Raw genomic sequence first — 22775 nt, forward strand, 5'->3', positions numbered from 1 at the left:
CAAGCAGGGAAGGGGCAGAGCACAGGGGGCAGGTGGACAGAGGATCTGAAATGGGCTCCAAGCTGACAGCATCGAGCCCTATGCAGGGCTAGAACTCACAAACACCAAGATCATGACCTGAGCTGAAGTCAGACATTCAGCTGACTGAGCCACCCAGATGCCCCATGCCCTTTTCCTGTTAGTTGGCCATAATATGAAACTAAAATGGGTTAAGAAAAACAGATTTGTATTTCTCTCAAAAGAAATTAACTAGTGGGGCACCTGGCTGGCTCAGTCAGTACAGCATGAGACTCTTGATCTTCAGGTCACAAGTTCAAGCTCCACGGAACAAAGGAAGGAAGGAAGGAAGGAAAAGGAAGGGAGGAAGGCAGGAAGGGAGGAGGGAAGGAAGGAAGGAAGGAAGGAACGAACGAACGAATGAACGAAATTAACTAGTAAGGAGACTGAATGAATAAACAAAATCTTCCCCACAAAGAAAAGTCCTGGACCTGATGGCTTCACTGGTGAATTCTACCAAGCACCAAGAGAAGAACTAACACCAATCCTTTTCGAACTCTGCCAAAAAACTGAAGAGGAGGGAACACTTCATAATTTACTGCCCTGGTATCAAAGCCAAATACTACAAAAAAAGGAAAACTATAGACCAATATTCCTTATGAACACTGATGTAAAAATCTTCAAAACACTAGCAAACTGAATTCAGTGGCATATTAAAAGAATTATATACCATGACCAAGTGGGATTTATTTTAGCAATGCAAAGATAGTTCAATACAAAAATTTATCAATGTAATAAACCATATTAACAGATTGAAAAACAAAAATCACATCATCATCTCAACGCAGAAAAAGCATTTGGCAAAATTCAACATCCTTTTGTGATAAAAACAGTCAACAACGACAAAAAGAAAGAAACTACTTCAACCTAATAAATCCATATATAAAAAACTAACAGTGAACATTATACTCAATAGTGAAAGCTGAAACATTTTCCTCTAAAATCAGGAACTAGCCAAGGATGCCTGCTCTTGCCACTTCTATTCAACACAGTACTGGAATTTCTAGCCAGAGGAATTAGGTAAGAAAAAGAAATAAAAGGTATCCAAATTGGAAAAGAAAAAGTAAAGTTATCTCTACTCACAGATGATATAACCTTATACATAGAAAACCCTGAAGATTACACAAAAAAACTGTTAGAACGAATAAGTTCAGCAGAGCAGCAAGATACAAAGTCAACACACAATCAGCTGCGTTTCTATACACAATAAAAAATGTGAAAAAAAATTTAAGAAAACAATTTCATTTGGGGCGCCTGGGTGGTGCAGTCGGTTAAGCGTCTGGCCCTTGATCTTGGCTTAGGTCATGATCTCATGGTTCCTGAGTTCAAGCCCCAAATTGGGCTCTGCACTGACAGTGCGGAGCCTACTTGGGATTCTGTCTCTCCTTCTCCCCGCCCCTCCCCGGCTTGTGCATGTGTGCACATGCTCTCTCTCTCTCTCAAAAAAAACCAAGATAAATAAACAAAATAATTTTTAAGGGGCGCCTGGGTGGCTCAGTCGGTTCAGCGTCTGACTTCAGCTCAGGTCATGATCTCACGGTTCATGAGTTCAAGCCCTGCATCGGGCTCTGTGCTGACAGCTCAGGGCCTGAAGCCTGCTTTGGATGCTGTGTCTCCCTCTCTCTCTGCTCCTCCCCTGCTCACACTCCGTCTCTCTCTCAAAAATAAATAAAGATTAAAAAAAAATTTTTTTTATTTTTTAAAAATTTAATTTATAATAGCATTAAAAAGAATAAAATACTTACAAATTAACCAAAGAGGTGAAAAATTTGTACAATGAAAACTATAAAACACTGCTCAAAGAAATTAAAGAAATAATACTACAAAATATTATTATTATTATATTGTATTATTATTATTATGTAGTATTACCTTTTTAAGTTTGTTTATTTATTTTGAGAGAAGAGAGAGAGTGACAGCACGGGGGAGGGGCAGAGAGAGAGGGAAAGAGAGAGAGGGAAAGAGAGATAGAATCCCAAGCAGGCTCTGTGTACACTGTTAGCATGAAGCCCAAGATGTGGCTCAAACTCACCAACTATGAGATCATGACTGAGCCGAAATCAAGAGTCAGACACTTAACTGACTGAGCCACCCAGGTGCCCCAAGACTAAGTATAATTTAGATGCCAAGACTATCCAAAAAAATTTACAAATTCATTGTAATCCTTATCAAAATCTCAACAATGTTTCTTGCAGAAACAGAATAAAAATCTATCCTAAACTTAAATAGAATCTGAACAGTCAAAACAATCTTGAAAGGGGTGCCTGGGTGGCTCAGTCGGTTAAGTGTCTGACTTGACTCAGGTCATGATCTCATGGTTCGTGGGTTCGAACCATTTCAGAACTTTTTGCAAAGCTACAGTAATCAACACAGTGTGGTACTGACATAAAAAGACATATAGACCAATAGAATAGAAAGCTCAGAAATAAACTCAAAAATACAGGCATATAATTTTCAACAAGGGTGCTAAGACCATTCAATGTAGAAAGGATAGTCCTTTCCACAGATGGTGCTAGAAAACAGGCTATCCACACACACAGAAGAATGAAGTTGGACCCTTGCCTAACTCAAAATGGATGAAAGACCCAAATATAAGAGATAAAACTATAAAACTACTAAAACAGGAAAAAAGCTTCATGCCATTGGATTTGGCAATGAGTTCTTAGATAGGAGACCAAGGGCACAAACGAAAAGACAAAGCAGACTTTATCAAAATGAAAACTTTTATGCAGCAAAGGACGCTATCAAATGAGTAAAAACGCAAAGAATGGGAGAAAATATTTGCAAATCACCTGTATAATAAGGGATTGATAACTAGAATATACAAAGAACTCATAAAACTCAACAACAAAAGAACAAAAAATCTGACTGAAAAAAGGCAAAGAACTTGAACACACATTTCTCCAAAGATCTACAACTGACCAACAGGCACCTGAAAGATACTAATCAACATCACTAATCAACAGGGAAATGCAAATCAAACCCACAATGAGATACCACTTCACACCAAGCAGGCTCTGAGGCAGGCAGGCCTGGGCCCAAATCTCAGCACTCACTTCTCAGCTGGGCAGTCGGGGGCAGGTGACCTCACCTCTCCATGTGGCAACCTCTTCACCTGTAACACAACAGGCAAGGCAGCATCTCCCCCCAGCCCTGAGGCAGGTTACTACATGGTATGAGGTGTGCTTGGCCCAGCCAGTCCACAGGAAGAGTGTGGCACCACTGTTCCTCTCACTATGGGCTTCCCTGCTCTGCCTGGCAGCTGGCATAATCTCCTCTGGAGCACCACCTGGGCTCTGTTCAATGCCTGGTGGTGCCCTGGAGACATGCAGAATATGAGACCTTCCTCCAAGAAATCAGCCCATACTTTTCCTGGGGTAAAGAGCCACGAGCTACCCAAAAGATGGTTTTCCAGAAGTCTGATCCCACAGCATGGACCCCAAAGACAGGCTTTGACTAAGGCCTCAGTGTACTCTCAGCACCCTATGGCCCACCCAGGAGCTGCCTACCTTGATGATGACACGCTGGTCTGACTGGTCCTCCAAGATGCTGTCTGTGGGGTAGGACTCTATCTGCTGCCTGATGGCAGAGGCGATGGCTGGCACAAATGTCAGAGGGTTCAAATCCAGGTCATCACAGAGGATTTCTGAAAACATCTCAGGAGTCATCAGCTTCTCTGAAATCAGGAGAAAGGACAGGAATTGCTAACTGATTGCAGGACCTGACCTCACCATGTTTGGCCCCAACCTCCCATCCCCTTCCTCCTCTGCTAGACCTCCCTGACAAAGTTGAGGATGAAGAGAATGACAACTGAGGGTGGCCCTCCCCAACATGGGGTTGCAGGAGGAAGCACAGGATGAGCACCACCCCCTCCTGGCCCTCATCCACACACACATCCTCTGACACCTTGATCTGGAACTTCTAGACACCAAAACTAAGAGGAAATGGATTTCTGTTGTTTAAGCCATCCAGTCTGGTACTTTGTTATGGAAGCCCGAGAAAAATAACAGCTTCCTTCCAGATAAATCACTTTAAAGTCAGTGTCCCACGGGCACACAACCATCTGCCACTTCCTCACCAATAAAAAAATCCCTCAGAGATATTAGGCTGCTCTGTGGCTTTTCACAGACCCTTCCTCTGTTTCTGACTCTCCAGGCAACACACACATAACAGACATGCAGGTGTGTAATGGACCCTGCCTCCTGGAAATGTAGCCACACCAGGTGTGAACTTGTAGGGACCATCTGCAACTGGCCAGATTACAAGAAGGTCCCATGTGGTCAAATGTTTTCTCTCTGTTCTGCCCTGTTGTTGTAACCCAAACTCTAATGACCATGCACCACTTCTGGGATGAGCCAGACAAGGCAGTGGCCAAGGATGAATCACTTCATTAGCACATAGCATGATTTTGTCATCAAGAACCAGGTCTGCTCAACAACTGACCCCATATTTCCTCACTGGCCCAGAAGGGCTAGAGACCAGCCATCCTAACAATACCATCAGGACAGACCCAGAACACTCAACCAGCCTATGATCAATAACTCATACAGCAAGCCAAGTATAATTTTGGAGAGCGCAGCATGAAGCTGAAGTGTCCTATGAAGCACCCTACGAGTACACTGTGCAAAGCATTTTCTTATATTAAACTTTTTATTTTGAGAGAACTGTGGATTAATATGCAGCCTTGATTACTGTAGCTATATATGAAGACAAGATTGGGGAGGGTGATTCCTCCTTTGTCCTTCTTTTTCAAAATTGCTTTAGTTATTCTAGTTCCTTTGCCTTTCTATATAAATGTTATTTTTTTAAATATTTTTTAAGTTTATTTTGAGAGCGAGAGCACAAGTAGGGCAGGGGCAGGGAAGGAGAGAGAATCCCAAGCAGGCTCTGCACTGTCCATGCAGAACCAGATGTGGGGTTGAATGCACCAACTGAGAGATCAGGACCTGAGCCAAAATCAAGAGTCTGATGCTTAACTGACTAAGGCACCCAGGTGCCCCTCCATATAAATTTTAGGTAATTTTGTCTATATGTACAAAAAGCCTTGCTGAAATATTCACAGGAATTGCATTAAACTTGTATATCAATTGACATCTTGAGTATTCTAATCCATGAACATGGTATTGAGATCTTTAATTACTTTTATTGGTATTTTGTAGTTTTGGGCATATAAGTCCTGAACATGTTTGTCAGATTTACACCAAAGTATTCCTTTTCTTATTGAGTGATTGTAAATGGTAATGTATTTCTGAATGTCCATATGTTCACCAACAGTACATAGAAATACAATTGATTTTTGCATGTTTATCTTGTATCCTGTGACCCTGCTGAACTCTTAGTGCTAGCAGGGTTTTTTGTAGATCTCTTGAGATTTTCTATGCAGACAGTCATGTCATCTACAAATAGGGACAGTTTAATTTCTTTCTGATCTGTATGTTTTTTATTTAATTTTCTTGCCCTACTGCTCTGGCTAATATTTCCAACACTAAGCTGAACAAGAGTGATAAGAGCAGGTATCTTTGCCTTATCATAGGCAGAAAACATTCAGTCTCTCACCATTAAATAAATGTTAGACATAGGATATTTTTCAGATGCTCTTTATTAAGTTGAAGCAGTTTCCCTCGATTCCCATTTTTCTTAAGAGTTTTTAACCAAGAATAAATGTTTTAAGTGCTTTTTTTTTTTTTTTTTTTTTTTTTAATTAGGTAGGCTCTCTACCCAATGCGGCACTTGAACTCACAACCCTGACACCAAGAGCTGTATTCTCTAGGGGCACCTGGGTGGCTAAGTCAGTTAAGCGTCCAACTTCAGCTCAGGTCATGATCTTACGGTTCGTGAGTTCGAGCCCCACATCGGGCTTTCTGCGGACAGCTCAGAGCCTGGAGCCTGCTTCAGATTCTGTGTCTCCCTGTCTCTCTGTTCCTCCCCTGCTCACACTCTCTCAAAAGCAAATAAAGATTAAAAAAAAAAATTAAAAAACAAACAAAAAAGAGTTGTATGCTCTAATGACTGAGCCAGCCAGGTGCCTCTGTTAAATGCTTTTTCTGCATCAACTGATATCTGTCTTGTCTTCTTTAGTCTGTTAATATAGTGGATTACATTGATCAATCTTCAAATATTGAACTAGATATCCATCCCTGGAATAACAAACCCCACTTGGGTCGTGGTGTATAATTCTTTTTATATCTAGTTCTGTTTGCTAACGTTTTATTAAGGACTTTTGTGTCTATAATCATTTGGGATATTGGTCTATAGTTTACTTTTTCTGTACTGTCTTTAGTTTTGAGATCAAGGTAATTCTAGCTTTGTAAAATGTTACTGGGAAGTGTTCCCTCTTGTATTTTCTGGAGAAGACTGCAAGAGAATTTATATTAATTCTTTTTTTTTTTTTTAATTTTTTTTTAACGTTTATTTATTTTTGAGACAGAGAGAGACAGAGCATGAATGGGGGAGGGTCAGAGAGAGGGAGACACAGAATCCGAAATAGGCTCCAGGCTCCAAGCTGTCAGCACAGAGCCCGACGCGGGGCTTGAACTCACGGACCGTGAGATCATGACCTGAGCCGAAGTCGGCCGCTCAACCGACTGAGCCACCCAGGCGCCCCAATATACTAATTCTTTTTTAAATGTTTGGTAAAATTCTCCAGAGACACCACCTGTGCCTGGAGATTTCCTTTTGGGGAGGTTTTAAACTATGAATCATATTTCTTAGTAGTGATAAGAGAACTCAAACTATCTATTTGATATTGAGTGAATTGTGGTAGCTTGTTTTTTACAAGAAATTGATCCACTTTGTCTAAATTCTCAAATTTATGTGGGTAGAGCTTTTGTAATACTCCCTTTCAATATCTGCAGGGTCTGTAGTGATAGCCCATTTCGTTACTGAATTTGATCATTTTTGTTTGTCTTTTGTTGTCAATCTTGCTAGGTTTATCAATTTTACTGATCTTTCTTTTTTACTTTTAAGTAATCTCTACACCCAACATGGAGCTCAAATCCACAACCCTGATATCAAGAGTCACATGCTCCACCAACTAAGCCAGCCAGGCACCCCCTTACTGATCTTTTCAAAGTATCAGCTGTGTTTTCATTAATTTTCTCCATCATTTTCTAGTTTCAATTTCACTGACTTCTGCTCTATTATGTCCTGCCTTCTGCTTGGCTTCATTTTGCTTTTTTTCTCAATTCTTGAGGTGGGAGCTTAGATTACAGACTTGAGACTTTTCTACTTTTCTAATATAAACACTGATGCTACAAATTACCCTACTTTACAAATTGATACTACAAACTGCACTACTTTAACTATATCTTAAAATTTTTGGTATGTGATACTTTCATTCAGGTCCATGTATATATATTTTCACCAATTCAAGTGAAGTACAGAAAGCTGACTTCTCAAACATAGTAAGATATTTCCTCTGCATACATTTAAAACCACATCAGACAGCATTATCAGGTTTGCTTCAACTGCTGAGCATAATTTAGAAAACTTAAAAGGAGAAAGAAAGCTTATTGTATTTACCCATATAGTTTTGTTTATCATATTCTTTCTTCCTGATGTTCCAAAGTTTCTTCTTTTATCATCTCCCTTCTTTTAGGTTAGGTCTACAGGTGACAGTATTCCATCATCTGAGGATTTCCCCTTCATTTCTGAAGGATATTTTTACTGGGTGTAAGATTCGAGATTGGCAGTTCTTTTTTTTCAGTGCTTGAAAAACCATGTGCCATGTCCTCCAGCCTCCATGGTTTCGGATGAGAAATCAGCAGTTATTCCAGGTCTTTCTCTAGAAGTCAGGTGTTATTTTTCTCAGCTCTCAAGATCTTTTGTGTTAGTTTTTGGAAGTTTAACTAGGATTCATCTTGGCATGGACTTCTTTGGGTTTATACTGCTGAGATCCACTCAGCTTCTTGCATCTGTCATTTGGGGTTTTTAAGCATCCAAAGTGAACATGTGGATATATATCTCTAGAACCTGCTTCCTGTAGCCATGCCCTGTAGTGTTAACCAGCAGGGCCCTGATCACCCTTGGCCTGTGTGCAGGAGCAGATTCCACCCCTTTTCCTGATGCAGTTCCTGGCCCTGCTCTGGGATTCCCTTGCCCCCATTGGGGCCAACCTGGCATCGATGTGTCCTTGTTCAGCAGCTCGTTCTTCCTGGAGAATTTTAACACACCCCAAGGAGGCTAGCTATTGAGACAAATGATGCTATAATTCACCAGCAACTCAGATAAACTCTCTTTCATGTCCTTCTAAGAGAAGATAACCTTGAACTCACTGTTAACTGATACCTACCAAAAGCTGGTTGGAGACAAATCCTGGTTATGAAGAATGTCCTGGTTCTGAAGGACATGTAGTTCGTTCATGCTGCTCAACATTTTTAGGACCCTTTGTGATAAAGAGTCTCACACTCACCTTTAAGGTTACTTGAAATTTCAAAGTAAATTAGGTAGGACTATGAAAATCACCAGCAATTTTGAACATGTGCTTTTAACTACCATGCCAGGGGTGTGGCTTCCTAACCACCAGTTAAGAATCACAGCTCGTAAAGTTTATTATTTTGAGAGAGAGAGAGAGAGAGAGAGAGAGAGAGAGAGAGAAAGAGAGCACCCACAAGCATGGGAGGGACAGAGAGAGAGGGAGAGAGAGAATCTCAAGCTGGTTCCACACTGTCAGCGTGGAGCCCAATGTGGGGCTCAAATGCATGAACCCATGAGATCATGACCTGAGCCAAAATCAAGAGCTGGATGCTTAACCAACTGAGCCACCCAGGCACCCCAAGAATCACATAAATACCACTAAGGAAGAGTTCACAGAACAAAATTATTTTGGTTCTCCAAGTGTCTGGACCAAATTACACTTACTGGGATATGGAATGTTATGTAAGGTCTCCTTTGGGGAACAGCTTGGAGAAGCTCATGGCAGAGTTCCTAGACAGATGCAGGTCTTCACTGCATTATACTGTGTCCACTTCTTGAGGGTCAGGGGGAAAGCTTCTCTCTAATTCAAATGCTATGTGTGATTATGCTGCTTCTGAGCCACCAGTGGCTGCTCACCTTGACCACGCTGAGAACTGCAGAACTGATCATCCTGTCTCTGCCTGGTTCTAAAGGGCCGAGCATCATGCCCTCCCCTAGCAACATATGCCCACTGAACTGTGAGTATGAACCAGAGCACTCACTTCATTTTGTATCTTCTTGTTCCATTTTCCCCTTCACCCAATTCTTCCTAACCACACCTTTTGCATTTGCTTTATTCTTTTGTACCAAGAGTTCTCATGTAAGATGCCTTACTCCTTCTGGAATAGGGTGGAAGTTTAAATAAATAGTTGGGGCTTTTTATGTGTTATTGAAAGGAAAGTAACAAGGTAATACACATGAGTCAATCTGAACAACTAAATTCCTATGTTATGATCTATGGCCAGGTTCTGTGCCAAATGCCTTAAGAAAAGCAGCAATAAAAAACAAGATCCCTGACCTAAGGGGTTGAAATGGAGAGAGAGAGAGAGAGAGAGAGAGAGAGAGAGAGATGAATTAACTATAACACAGGCCTGCTGAGATTAAGCACAGAGTGGTATAATAGGGGATGTACAGCACTGGCCATGGCCTGGCACTCATGAGCTGTCCTGTGCCCGAGTTGGGAGTATCACCACCACACCTGCCCTATCTACACTCAATACAACCTCCTGGAAACCCCTCACCACATCTCCCTTTGGCCACATCCTCTCTCGCCAGCTAACCTGTCAACCCTGGAGGACAGACACTCGGCTCTCAGGCCTCATTCCCAGGGCTCAGCAGAGGCCCTTGGACTCAGGCCTGGCACACCAAGTGCCAGGAGATGACCAAAGGAAGTAGCCTAATCCTTCCAGAAAGCTTAAGGCAACCACGTATCAACAACCACACACGTTCCTCCCTGAGGAAATCCCCTGTGGGAGAAACAAGCTGTAAGTCGTTATGTTTTCTGCCATGGAAACATCTAATAGCAGAAGGAGTTCTAGTAAACTAAGGCACCACAACTCAACAGAAAATTGTGCACCAATTATGAAAACCAAGGAAAACAGGAAGACACTTACAAGTGAAGAAAAACTGTATTTGCACTACAATTACAACTCTGTTAAATACATCTGCATGTGGAAGTGACTGGCAAAAAAACTATTAGGAGCAGTGAGGTTCTGGGAATTCTAAACTTTTCTTCACTTAAAAATGATACTCTTTGGGGTGTTGTTATTTGGTTTTGGTCTGAATATAAATAATGTGTTGTAAAAAGCCTGAAAGATTCAAGAAAACAAAAAAGAAACAATAAACACTCATACAGTCCTCTTTCCTAGATGGGATAAGAACTAAGTGTTATGGTGAACGTCTCCTGTGCTTTCTCTGGTTCATTTGCAGAGTCACGCTCGGACTCTGGGAACCAGGGAAGAGCAACCATCTGACCTGGGACTTACAGAGCGAGGACAAAAAGAGGAAGAGCAGAGAGTGAGGGCAGACCTCATGGGGATGACAAGGGACAAGCCTGCACACGCGGTACCGTGAGAGGCCAGAGGGGTGGGCAGGGCTGAAGGGTGGTGTGCAGGCGGTCAGGCAGCAGAACTGGTCTGAGCAGCATCAAGGTCATTATCGAGCTCTGTGGACCGACAGCCTGCATCACGGCTGACCCCTGACCCCCCAATCTCACTGGGGGAGGGAGGAACCTGAGGTTCACGGGCTCAGCCCACAGGAAACGGTGGCAGAAGCAGGATTTGAACCTAGAGTCCAGGATCCAGCACAGCAGGCAACAGGCAAGAAAAAGGTCTGTTCACACAGCAGCTGGGCCTGGGCCATGCAGAGCCCAGCTTCCCACGTACCATTCATGTTCCAAGTAAAGGCATCTCGCAGCTTCTGCCCGTCGATCTCCATGTCCAGCCGGATAGGGACCAGCACTTCAGGCTGGGAGGCATTCTCATGGATCACAGCTGGGTCGTGGTCATCAAAGCTGGAAGTGAAGAGGCAGCACAGTCAGCCAGGAGTGCCATGGGTCTCCATGCTCAGGGCTTCCCTCCCTGCACCGCCTGTCACTGCAAACCTGGCCGAAGGGGAAAAGCCCACTTTTTATGGGGACTTGTCAGCTAAGGGCTGAGACAGCAGAGATGAGGCAAGCAGGGGTCCTGGGGTCACAGAGGCAGTGCTCCATACTTCAAGGACACACAGGGAAGGGAGAGGGAGTTGCAGCCTTAGGCAGTGGGATATGACCTAGACATACCCTAAGAGGAAGATTTAAGCCCCAAAGCAGGTAGAACTTTCACTGGTAACTAGGAAAGAAAAGGTATCTCCAGAAGAGGAAATACTTGAGCAAAAGCCAAGGGGTGCAGGAGAGGTGAGGAACTATTGAGGAAGCACAGCCAGAGCACAGAAGATGGGGTGCAGACTGCGGGGGCGGGGAGTAGCATGGGTGTCCCAGTGCCCACACTTCTCCATCTTGGGCTACAGGATCCAGCCTCTCCCATGAGGGAGCCCCAGGAGAACCCAGGGCAAGGCAGTCCCGTGGTCATATCTGTATTTTAGGAAGACAAAGAAGGAAGACGCCGGGGAAGAGATGGAGGGAACGTTGGAGGGCAAGGGGACCCTAAAGGTGTCAGTGGAATAAAGCAGGCTGAGAATTACTCTTGGGAGGGACACAGATGACAAACAAGGAAAGCACACTGCATGCCAGACACCAATGCTCTAGGAAACATGGACAGGGAAAGGGACAGGAGTGCCAGAGACAGGAGCAGCCATTCTACCAAAGGGGAGGCAGCTCTGAGAAGTGACAGTCAGCCAGGGATGGGAAGGAAGGGAAGGAAGGGAAGGAAGGGAAGGAAGGGAAGGAAGGGAGGGAAGAGCGAAAAGGGGTCAGTCATGCGGATGTTGGTAAGGAGTGAGCTCTCGGCAGAGGGAACTATAAAGGCAGAAGCTTCTGGGTGTTCTGGGTGGCTCTGAAAGCAGAGAAGAGGTTCACATGACTGATGCAGAGTGACAGTGGCAGGGGATTAGGCCAGAGAGGAGGGGCCACTACATGGACTCCAGCCCTGGTGGGCATGTGACGGGGTATCTGGAAGACCTGCGTCCAGGAGAGGAGCCATCTGCCCTGGGTGAGGGGGCCCACATCTTAGGAGGAGCTGGCCAAGGGTGGTCCAACTCTGGACACGTGGAAGGCTGAGAAGGTAGGAATTTGCTGAGACCAGTTCTGTGGCTGGAGAAGGAGGAAGAGTCATGGGGTTTTGGCCTGAGCGCAGGAAGGATGGGATTACTATGTCCCAGGATGGAGGAATCTGTAAGCAGTGTGTGAGATACCTGAGGACAGCGTGTAGGGGTGAGGCTAGGCTGCAGAGATGATAGTGGGGTGGGAACTTGAAAAATGCCCCCCAAAAGATATCTAGTCCTAATCCCTGGAGCCTGTGACCATTATATGGCAAAAGGGAGGGAGGGAACTTTGCAGATGTAATTAGGGATCTTAGGAGGATATTATGCAAGTAGCCCTAAACCACAACACAAGCGTCCTTTAAGAGAAGGGCAGTTTCACACACACAGGAGGAGCCCGTGTGGCCACTGAGGCACATGCTGGTAATGCAGCCACAAGCCACAGAATGCCGGCAGCCACCAGAAGCCAGAAGAGGTGGGAACAGCTTGTCCCGCCGCCCCACCACGAGAGCCTCCAGACGGAGTGGGGTCTGGCCAACACCTTGATTTTGCTGCACGGAAACTCCTGGTCCCAGAACGGTGAGAAATAGATTTGTGTTGTTTTAAGCCCCCCATTTGTGGTGATCTGCTCCAGCAGCCACAGGGAACTAACGGTGGGGTCTCAGTGAGATGGCGTTTGAAACCACAAGATAAGATCTCCAGTGCTTCCAGGAGCACTGGAGACACTGGGAAACAGGAGACAGCAGGGACACTAAAGCAGGCAGAGCTCGGAACTGAAGCAAGCCAGAAACCAGCTGTCCTAGAAGCCAAGGGGGAACAGTTTCAAGAAGGCAGCGTGTTTTAGGAAACACAAGGTCAAGGCAGAGGAGAGGAAGAGGCTAAAACATGTTTGAGGACTGAGGCAGAATCAGTGGAGGGTGAGGCGTGCTCACCACAGAGGGAAGGTTCTCTTCTTGTCCCGGCCCATGCGGTTCCTGTTGATGGTCGTGGAGCAGGGCACAGCATCCAGATGGTGGGAGCTATTGGGCAGGGTGGGCACCCATTGGCTGTTCCTCTTGGCTTTCTGTTCCCTGGAGAGACGTGAGAAATGCCCCTGCTCAGTCTAGGAGCCCGATACTGGCCATCAGGCTCTAAGTCATGGTCAATGGATGCCCACTGCACCCCCGCCGGTGGTGAGCACTACGCACCCTAGACTCTGTACGTGTCTACTCCTCAGGCGCCCACTGGCACCCATTCACAGGCACCCAGGCTAGGGGAAGGGTACAGAGGGGACCCCAACACAGCAGAGCAGCCCCCAGCCCAGTGCACAAGTCACAGTGTAACATGCTATGTGCCAGGCATGACTCCATGAATGCACTCTCCCTTCTTGCGGAGAATGTGCACAAGGAAGCAGCTTCCCAGAGGAGCAGACCCTGGAGTAGAGCCTTAAGCATGGAGTTGGGGCTCACTAGGGATGGGGGTAGGGGAACAACTGGAATGGGGAGGGTGTTTCAGGAAGTGCATGGCCGGCAGAAGAGAGGAAGCACGGATAGATTGTTGCCTCAACTAGGGCTGGAGAGGTGGACATGGAGAGGGTCCCGATTAGGGGCAGGTGTGCTCCATGAGAAATGACTGTACTCAGCAGGCAGCTGGGAGTCCCCAAGGACTTTGAAGAAGGGAGAGACAAGATCAGACCATTCTTTTAGATATATGGGCCAGCCAGAGTATAACACTTCAATAATGCTTCTGCCTTGCAGGGGTCCAGACCAGTAGGGTATGAGAAGCTGGGTTAGTAAAAACTTTCTAGAAAGTGAGGCTCAAAGTAGTTTAAGTAACCCACATACCATCAAGGGTTCACTCTTCTGTCCAAATTACAGGTTGCTTTTACTACTAGGAAAATACCAAAAGGCTTTTTTATTTTAAAGATTTCTATTTTTGAGTAATCTCTGCACCCAACATGGGGCTCGAACTTACAAGCCTGAGATCAAGAGTCACATGCTCTCCTGACCAAGCCACCCAGGCACCCCCCAAAAGGCTTTTTTAATCTGAAGCTCCAGTGCTGGCTTTGAAAGGCAAGCGCTCGGGTTCCCACTATGCTCTGCACATCATTTTATCATCCTCGGACGCTGCCTTCCCTAACAAGTCTGAGCATTGTAAGGGCAGCAGCTGTGTGTCATTCACTTTTACATCCCCAACACCTGTACCACATCTCCTTCCATAACTGTTTGCTACAGTTTAAAGGATGTGACAGCAACCACTCAATTTCCCTTCCCTCACTGTCCTCACAGAAGGGATGAGGAGATGTGGCTTGCAGTCATTCTCTCCATGTGGTGGTGAGGACCAGAAGCAGTGGCCATGACCTGCCCAGGCCCCAGGCTCTTTGACTCTTTTCTCTTCTAAAGCTGGAACCACTGGGGTGCCTGGGTGGCTGTCAGTTGAGTGTCCAACTTTGGCTCAGGTCATGATCTCACAGTCCATGAGTTCAAGCCCTGTGTCTGTGCTGACAGCTCAGAGCTTGGAGCCTGCTTCAGATTCTGTGTCTCCTTCTCTCTTTGCCCTCCCCCACTCACTCGCTCTCTAAGATAAATAAACATTAAAAAAAAAAAATTAAAGCTGTGACCACTTGCACCTCAGATGCTGTGGTCCCAGAGCACCCCTTGACTGAGGGTGGGGGCAGGGAGAGATTTACAGTACCAAACTGTAAATGCTGGGACTCAATCAAGTCTCCTGTACCCAAGTCTTGCTCAGATCTTATGACCAGCTTTACCAATACCAGAGGCCTGGGAAAAGGAGGAACTTGGAACTAATCTGGGCAGGGCTTAGAGCTACTGGGCCAGTGGTTTTGAATCCTGGCTGCAGACTCCCTCAGAGTGCGAAATTTCAAGTAGGAAAGCTCTGAGCTCCACCTAGACCAAGGGACTCCTGTCTCTGGAGAGGACCCAGGAAAATGGGTTCTTTACAACTTCCATGTGTGATGCCAATGTAGCTGGGCCCGTATCTGGGAACCTAAGGTCTAGACTGCCACCTCTTTTCTGAGCCTCCTAAAGCTGGCACTGAGGCTCCCCCTCCACCCTAAAAACTCCTGCCCTATCTCTGTAGTGATCTAGTTCATAACAAGGCCTGGGCTATTCTGCCAAACCTCTGTCAGGTAACTATCTCAAGTAGAGTGCAAGTTCTGTCAGACACAGTGAGTATGTCATACACCAAATCCGAGAATCTGGGTCACATAATTCAACCTTTCTTCTGCTACAAGTAGGTCTGCCCAAGGGAGGGGGACATCCAGCCTCTGCCTAGCCTGTCCAGTGATGAGGAGGGGAGGTGCTGGTCCTCCTGTGGGGCTGACTGGGCAGTGGGAAGGCGCTTCCTGAGCACAGAGCCCATGAAAGCAGCTTCTCGCGAACCTCAATGCCCAACTGTCAATGTAGTTTTGACCTCTGGGGTAACAGTACTCTCCTGCGTCAGCTGTTCTTCATATGACACGATCATCAAGAAGTGTTTATTGCCCCATAAAAGGTTCCTGGCTGACATGTGCAGACTTGAAAGCCCCAGCCATATGTACATCACTTCCTTCTGCCACTTCCCTAGGAAAGTCTAGCCATCCTTATGTTCTTACCGCATCCCTTGGGGAAAGAGGAATCTGCAGAGCACACATCTATAACACTGGCCAAGTTGGATGTGGGCCACCTTTACATGGGGGTTGTGGGGAGGATTATGAAAACAATTCAATAGTAAAGTTGAAAGAAAATCTGGAAAGAAATGATTTTTCCATAGCCACATCACTCGAAACAATAACCCTCCTCTCCCTCCTCCTCAGTGCCCCCGGGGTTTTGTGCATGTAAATGCACTCATTCTAGATATTCTGCACATCACTCAGGCGAACCACATTTCTGGCTGCCACAGGGTCTACTTAGTTATGACATAAACAATTACCTATCTATCCAGTCTACCTGCTTCCAAGATCTAGTCTATCCTGGTCTATGTCCTACTCTGTAATACCTTAGTCTATTCAGCTGGCTGTATCTTCACTCAGTCAGCCTCTCCCTAAGGCTGAACACTCAAGTGGCTCCATACTGTCCATTATTACTCACAATGCTACCTCCTACCATATAATAGTTTCTGTTGGTGGTGGTGTTCTTTGAAGTTATTTGTCTGGGACAGATTCTTAGGGGTGAAATTAATGGGTCAGACAATGAAAACAGGTTTGATGTCATGACCATGCCCGTGTACCAAAGCCTGTGCAGGGTGCTTGCGTGCCAGCTCTACTGTATCTTTCCCAACTCTTTATGTCGATAGTTGCTTATCTGTTTTACTTTGAATTCTTAATGTTACACGAGGACAAACATCATCTCCTTATTTGTTTACTCCTTATGCTTCCAGGATGGCCCACCCTTTACCTATTTAGCTATTGGGGTATCCAGGTTTTTCTTATAAATCTGAATGAATCAAAACCAAAGAAAACTACCTATGAAAATGACGAAAAGGGGCACATGGGTGACTCAGTCAGTTGAGCGTATGACTCTTGGGTTTCAGCTCAGGTCATGATCTCACAGTTCATAGGTTCGAGTCCCACATCAGGCTCCGTGCTGACAGTGCAGCGCCTGCTTGAGATTCTCTCTCTCTTCCTCTTTCTGCCCCTCCCCTGCTCAAACGTGTGCCCTCGCTCTCTCTCAGAATAAATAAACTTTAAAAAAATGAAAAAAATTTAAAAAATAAATCTGAATGAACAGACTCTACAACATAATCACCTCTCAATTACTTGTCTAATTATTACTGTAAATACTCTTTTTTAAAGGTTCTAAGCTCACACACTAAGATCTATTGCTCGTTTCTTTTGGGAGTTTATCTGGGCCACTCATTTTTCTGATAGATTAGTCCCACTTTCAAACCACTTCTAATGACTTTCCAGAACCCAAGACTTGGCTTTCGTGTCTTAGAAATTCCACAGACACACAAGAAACTTGGCAATCTGGCTAAGACAATTTGTAAGCACAGCAGGTGAAGTGTTTAAAGGTATTTTGGTTCAATTTAACCGCAACTAGTTCTAGGGTATGAGAAAAATATCTGTGGGTGTTATCTTGAGAGCACGCCCTGGCTGGGAGTACATTACCTGAGGTAGGTGGGGGGTTCCGTGCTGATGGAGACGGCCTTGTACTTCTCATCATTGCCGTCCAGAATCTCTTCCACCTCTGAAGCTTTTAACAGCGTCACGCTGGTGGCCAGGGTTGTGTATCCATGATCTGTAACCAGAGACACCGCTGCGGTCACCCTGCTGGTGGGGCAGCAAGAAGCAGCAGCCAGCAGATGCAGCACATCGAGGTCCTCACATGCAGGAGGGAAAAGCGAGTGTCAACCTTACTACTGCTGAATGCTGGCCTCTTCCAAAAGGGCAATCTGGACCGAGTGCTTTAGAGGTCCTACTGAGAAAACACTCCCATGGGATTTACTTGCACTGATTTGTCCCAGGAGCACTGGCTCCGGGCACAGGGCAGCAGCAGCTACAGTGCAGCATGGCCAACGGGGAAAAGGGGGGGCTCCAGAGTGATACCACCAGTGGGAAGAGGTCTGACACCAACTGCAATCCATGACACGAAGCAAAGTGGAGAGATGGAATGAAAGATGAAAAATACTTTTCTTTTAAAACAAGAGCCCAGAGAGTTACAAAGAGCTGCCTCACACCCAACATGAATTCCCGGCACCGTGCAGTCAACACGTGCTATCTGGGAAGCAGGACAGATTCTAGGCAACTCGACCCACAGCTCTTCTAGGGAACCTCGGTCAAGAGCTGCTACCTGTCTGCAGGTCCAGACTGGCTTCTCCTGGAGAAACAAACCGGTTATGGGGAAGGTATCTCCAAAGCACAAGGCAGAAGAGTCACTGAGACTTCACCTGAGGCTTGCAGAGGGGAAAGCAAAGCTAGGAACTCACTGCGTTAGTGACTGGTGCTCCACTGGGGGACAGAGGGAGGATAAAAAGGAGACTTTTTAAAGCGAGTGAGTGGCAATGTCATAGCAGCAGATAAAAAAAGGGGCCCCGGCTCCTGCATTAAAAGAACCACTACTTTGCCCACAGTGGACAAGACCACAGCAATACCTACAGACACAACCAAACAGGACAGACTGTGAAGTACACACACACACACACACACACAAGGCTTCAGGCAGAGTCTTCACCCAGGCCCAGGGCAGCTCTCTGTAAGGGGCCACAGCCGAGTCGAAGCAGTTTCGCCACCTGCCAAACATCGCATAGCATCCGAACCAAAACGAACAGTGAGACTCCCCTGATGGAGCCCTCGGAGCATCTGAAGAGCATCTTCTGAAGAGCCAAAGCACACTTGGCTCTCTAGCATCAGGCAGCTCACCCGCCAAGCCCCAGGCACACACCTCAGGCACACCACGCAGGGACATGCACATGAGCTCTAGCACACTGGCTGCCAGAACGAAGTGCTACGGGATGGAGGTGCTCTGGGAAGCAAAGCGGTGAAAGCCCCAGAGGGGAGTGGGAGCTGGGGCCACCACCCGCCACTCGGGCTGCATGGAGGGTGACTATGGCGACACGCCCACGGCAGATGGCAGAGCATCACAGCATTCCTAAAACGTTTTGAGACCAACATGTCTTCACAGCACCCATTACTGTCCCAGACTTGCCCCCCTCACGCCCCCCCCCACCCCCCCCCCCCCCACCTGGCCCTGCTGAAAATACCTGACAAAGGACCCCTGGCTACCTGAAGCTGCTTTGTCGCCTGAGTTGCATAGCGTGCTCTGCAGCGACTCTGCCCCTCACGTGCTCCTGCCACGCTAAGGTCAGGGCTGCAGTGAAGACACTCTGGAGTGAAAACGTTTTAACTTCATGACATAAGCGAGTGGTTTTGAAACAGGTTTACAAACCCTCGTGAAGACGCACCCTTAGTGTTAGGTTTTGTTTTTTTACCATGTGACGATGCAACTATTTTCTTCCTCTCTTCCACAGTGGCTAGTCGCCTCCAGAGTGAGGGGTATCTCTTGTACAGAGAACCTCGGAACATACGGAGGTAGTTTCCCACCTATGGGTAAAGCAAGAAGGCTCATTATGAGGGTCACATCTTGATGCAGAAAGGGAGGGTCCTGGTGCAGAGGCTCTGCCGACCGAGTAACAGAGCACAAGCTGGCCTCCAGGCACCAGGCTTTCTGCAGCCATAGAAACACATTCTGCTGACATCAAGGGTTCAATAGCAGTGCACATCTGGCCCACATCTGCCTCTCTAGGCGGGGGCAGTACCATCTGCATCCTAACGACAGGGCTAAGTTCCAAAAGGCCTGACCAGGCGCTTCTGGGGCAGACCCCCAGAGCTCACTGAGACGCTCAAAGTGATTCTGACTTTAAACTAAGGATCCCGAACACTTTCCAGAAATGTAAGGCCCCTTTGACTTTCTTTTATCTTAAGAACAAGACTTTGATATTTTTATGATGCCATAAACACCAAAAAGGTCTTTTAATTTTAGACAGATGTAGGATAATTTCCCCCATGGCCCCTGTTGCTTTGTTTAGTAACAAACTCAAACCAGGAACACCAAAAGAATTTTCCGAGAGTTTAAAAAACACTTACTGGCAATCACCAGATTGCTATATAAATCACTATTGCCTCAAACAATAGCTTCAGTTTATCTATAACAGATACTCAAAGTATAACTTCTTTAATGAAAAGAAACCTAGTCTCAAAGTTTTTATAAAGAAACTCAATTATTTCACTGACATTGCAAAAATGACCACTCGAGTCAAAATGACCACATGGCAAAGGACAGCCAGTGGACTGGGTGCCACATGCTGGTTCCACCTGTGACTGGGAATCACCTCCCTTTTCTGGGTCTCCTTACTCACCTGTCAAATGCTGAGCAATTCTGAACTTTGCCCCACGAAGCACCATTTCTATTATTTTTCCCATTTACCTACCCAGCACAGTATGTTTATTAAATGTGTTTCTCCATTTTTCATGAATCAAAGATTTTTATGATCGACAACCAGAGCTGCTCAACAGCCTAACAGAAGAATGGCCACAGGGGTGCCTGGGTGGCTCAGTGGGTTAACTGTCCAACTATTGATTTTGGCTCAGGTCACGATCTCAGGCTTTGCTGAGTTCGAGCCCACATCAGGCTTGGGATTCTCTCTCTCCTTCTCTCTCTCTCTCTGCCCCTCCCCTGCTCACACACACTCTGTCTCTCAAATAAATAAACTTATCGCAGGTCCTATAGTGCTCCAGGACGCCTAGATCCTTTCCAAGACCCCTGAACTTTGGAGACTGGAGCTTGCCTTCCTGGGTTTCCCCCAAACCAACCTGTGCCCTCTCTGGACCTGTTTCCCAAATGTAAAATGAAGGTGTGAACCTGGGGATTTCTTAGGGTCCTCTCAGCTCTGTGACTCTGGCTTAGTGAACACAGCTGCCTGCAGATGGGGGGAGAAGAGTGACACACGCACTTGCTGCAATCACACATGCCTTCCCAAAGCTGCTCCACAGATGTGGCATGGGGGCACTGGATGTGTTGCTGTGGCTGACCCACCTCTCTGAATATGGTGCCTGTTTTCCAAGGGGAAGGGACCTGCAGGCCATCCACCACCCAACACTGTCACAGGAGCTTCTGGTTATCAAGAGTCAGCCTCCTGATCTTGAACCCTTCTCAGACCTCCAGAGGTTCAGCCTGGCCCAAGAGAGTAGATGTCTCTCCCCTCTCCCATGTGGGACTCTATAGACTGGGTCTCAGGACAATTGTTCTTACTCAACAGGGCTGAAAGAGAAGACTGCAATTAGCCTTCTAGAAACGAAGGCATGTTACGGGGAAGATCTTGAGGCCATCAAGTCTAAGCATCTTCCACACATGAAAAAAGTTACCAGGATACAGACAGCTCTTCTTCCCATCTGGCTACATGCTCCCTCTCAATATACTCCACCTAATAAATGAAAGCTTCCTTCTCAAAAGTAGCACCCACTGAAAGTCAAAGCCAAACTGACTGCTTTTCCTGTCCATTAGATCGGTTAAAGGCTTCTTTAAACAATCTGCCCAGTATCATTTGGGAACTCCTCAAGTGCCTTCTATCCTACATTTAGGCAGCTTCCTACTGGTCAATGAGGATGACTCCAAGCTGTGGCACATGGATAGGCACTGACTCCACTTCCCCGGTAATATCTGAAGAGCAGCATTTATGTCATAACATGAAAAACGTATTGCATCCTGCCCTTTTTGTTTTATAAAAATTGGTGAAAAACGGAAACACTAAAGTCCTGATACTACTGACAACAGTGGTATCCTAACCTGATCCAACTAAAACAAGTCAGGAACCACAGGGGGTCATTCATTCATGCTATGTTCAGTTGTGAAGGGGAGAAAAAAAACTATTAAAAAAAAAAAAAGAATGAAACGTTGGCATAGGATACTGAACACCACTACAAGGAAAGACAACGCTGGGCATTCTGAAACTGCTTTAGCTCTCCAGGATTGGCACTTACCTCATTATACAGGAAAGACTCTACAGCTTGGTATTTGCACATCTGAACTGCATATCCCACAATTAAAAAAAAAAAAAAAAAAAGGAATATACACTAGCTGGGGATTGCTTTTGGATCAAAAAGGGGTAGTTTGAAGCAACCTGGAAAAACAGTAGACTTAGTACAAACTCCCCTTTGAAGGACGAGGTGTAGGGTTTTCTTAAAATCAGCTGTTCAGCTGACTCATAAAAATGCTGTCACTTCTGGTCAAGAATCAAAGATATTTAGAATCCTTTCCTCATAATTCTGAGTTAAATTCAAGATAGCCAAAGCGTCAACTGGTTCTGAACTGATCTAGCTCAGGGACTGGGGCCTTATCCACCCAAAACAGGATATCCATCCTCCTCCCTATTTCCTCATTGGTAAGTAACAGCAACCAACACTTTGCGAGATGAGACATCAGTAAACCCCATGTTTTCAATCTGAGATTTCACGATCCCAAACGCAGCAGTGGAGGAGGGATACAAGCGAAGCTTCCAAAATCTCTCCTCCAGGCGCCCCAGGGGCTAACCGAAACATCCCGTTTCTCTGCGGCTGGCTGGAGCTGTACCAACTCAGGATGGAACCAGTGGCTCCTCGCAGTGCCCTAAGCCCTGGCAGCAATGGGCGACCCCCACCAAGACGAAATGAGTAAGTAATCCCAGACAGCCGACGTGCGCGGGGCGGAGCCAGACAGGCCCCACCCCGCCCTGACGCAACGCGCGCACGCGCCCGCCCGCCGCGATGAATGGAGACGCGCGCTCCCGGCAAGCAGACCCGCCCCGAGGCTCCCGCGGGGCCGAGGCTGGGGAGGGTGAGGACGCGCGGCGGGCTACCTCAGAGCCGATCATGTAGAATTCTCCGTCGTCTTCTAGCTGGAACTTGACGGGCTTCTGCCCGAAGGTCTTGCTCAGCGCCATCATCATCATTTCGGCGGCGGAGGCGGGCGGCCGAGGCCGAGCTGCAAGGGATCGGGAGGACTGAGGAGGAGCCGAGCCTTGCCGAGCCGAGAACAGCCGAGACCGGGCGGCGAAGGGCGGACAGATCAAGTGCTAGAGCCGCCTCCGGGCTCTTCAGCCGCCGCCGCAAAGGACCA

The 22775-nt window shown here is 46.4% G+C and overlaps 1 protein-coding gene across 3 annotated transcripts in view; it reads right to left on the reverse strand.

The window, feature by feature from the left end:
• SMARCB1 (SWI/SNF related, matrix associated, actin dependent regulator of chromatin, subfamily b, member 1) overlaps positions 1 to 22774 on the reverse strand; it is a 34086-nt gene extending 11312 nt beyond the window's left edge. The window contains exons 1-6 of one of the 3 annotated variants that reach the window (XM_049620517.1): positions 22516 to 22774; positions 19087 to 19225; positions 17294 to 17423; positions 13140 to 13277; positions 10896 to 11023; positions 3567 to 3733 (exon numbers count right to left, since the gene is read on the reverse strand). In XM_049620517.1, coding sequence (XP_049476474.1) covers positions 3567 to 3733; positions 10896 to 11023; positions 13140 to 13277; positions 17294 to 17423; positions 19087 to 19225; positions 22516 to 22608 — 795 coding nt within the window. In that variant the 5' untranslated portion in view covers positions 22609 to 22774. Of the gene's footprint in view, positions 1 to 3566; positions 3734 to 10895; positions 11024 to 13139; positions 13278 to 17293; positions 17424 to 19086; positions 19226 to 21661; positions 22405 to 22515 lie in introns of those variants that run through there. The other 2 variants (XM_049620518.1, XM_049620519.1) reach the window with 2 other exon arrangements.
• Position 22775: the final 1 nt, after the last annotated feature.

The sequence above is a fragment of the Panthera uncia genome (assembly GCF_023721935.1).
Source record: "Panthera uncia isolate 11264 chromosome D3 unlocalized genomic scaffold, Puncia_PCG_1.0 HiC_scaffold_8, whole genome shotgun sequence".
In the NCBI taxonomy this organism is placed as follows: domain Eukaryota; kingdom Metazoa; phylum Chordata; class Mammalia; order Carnivora; family Felidae; genus Panthera; species Panthera uncia.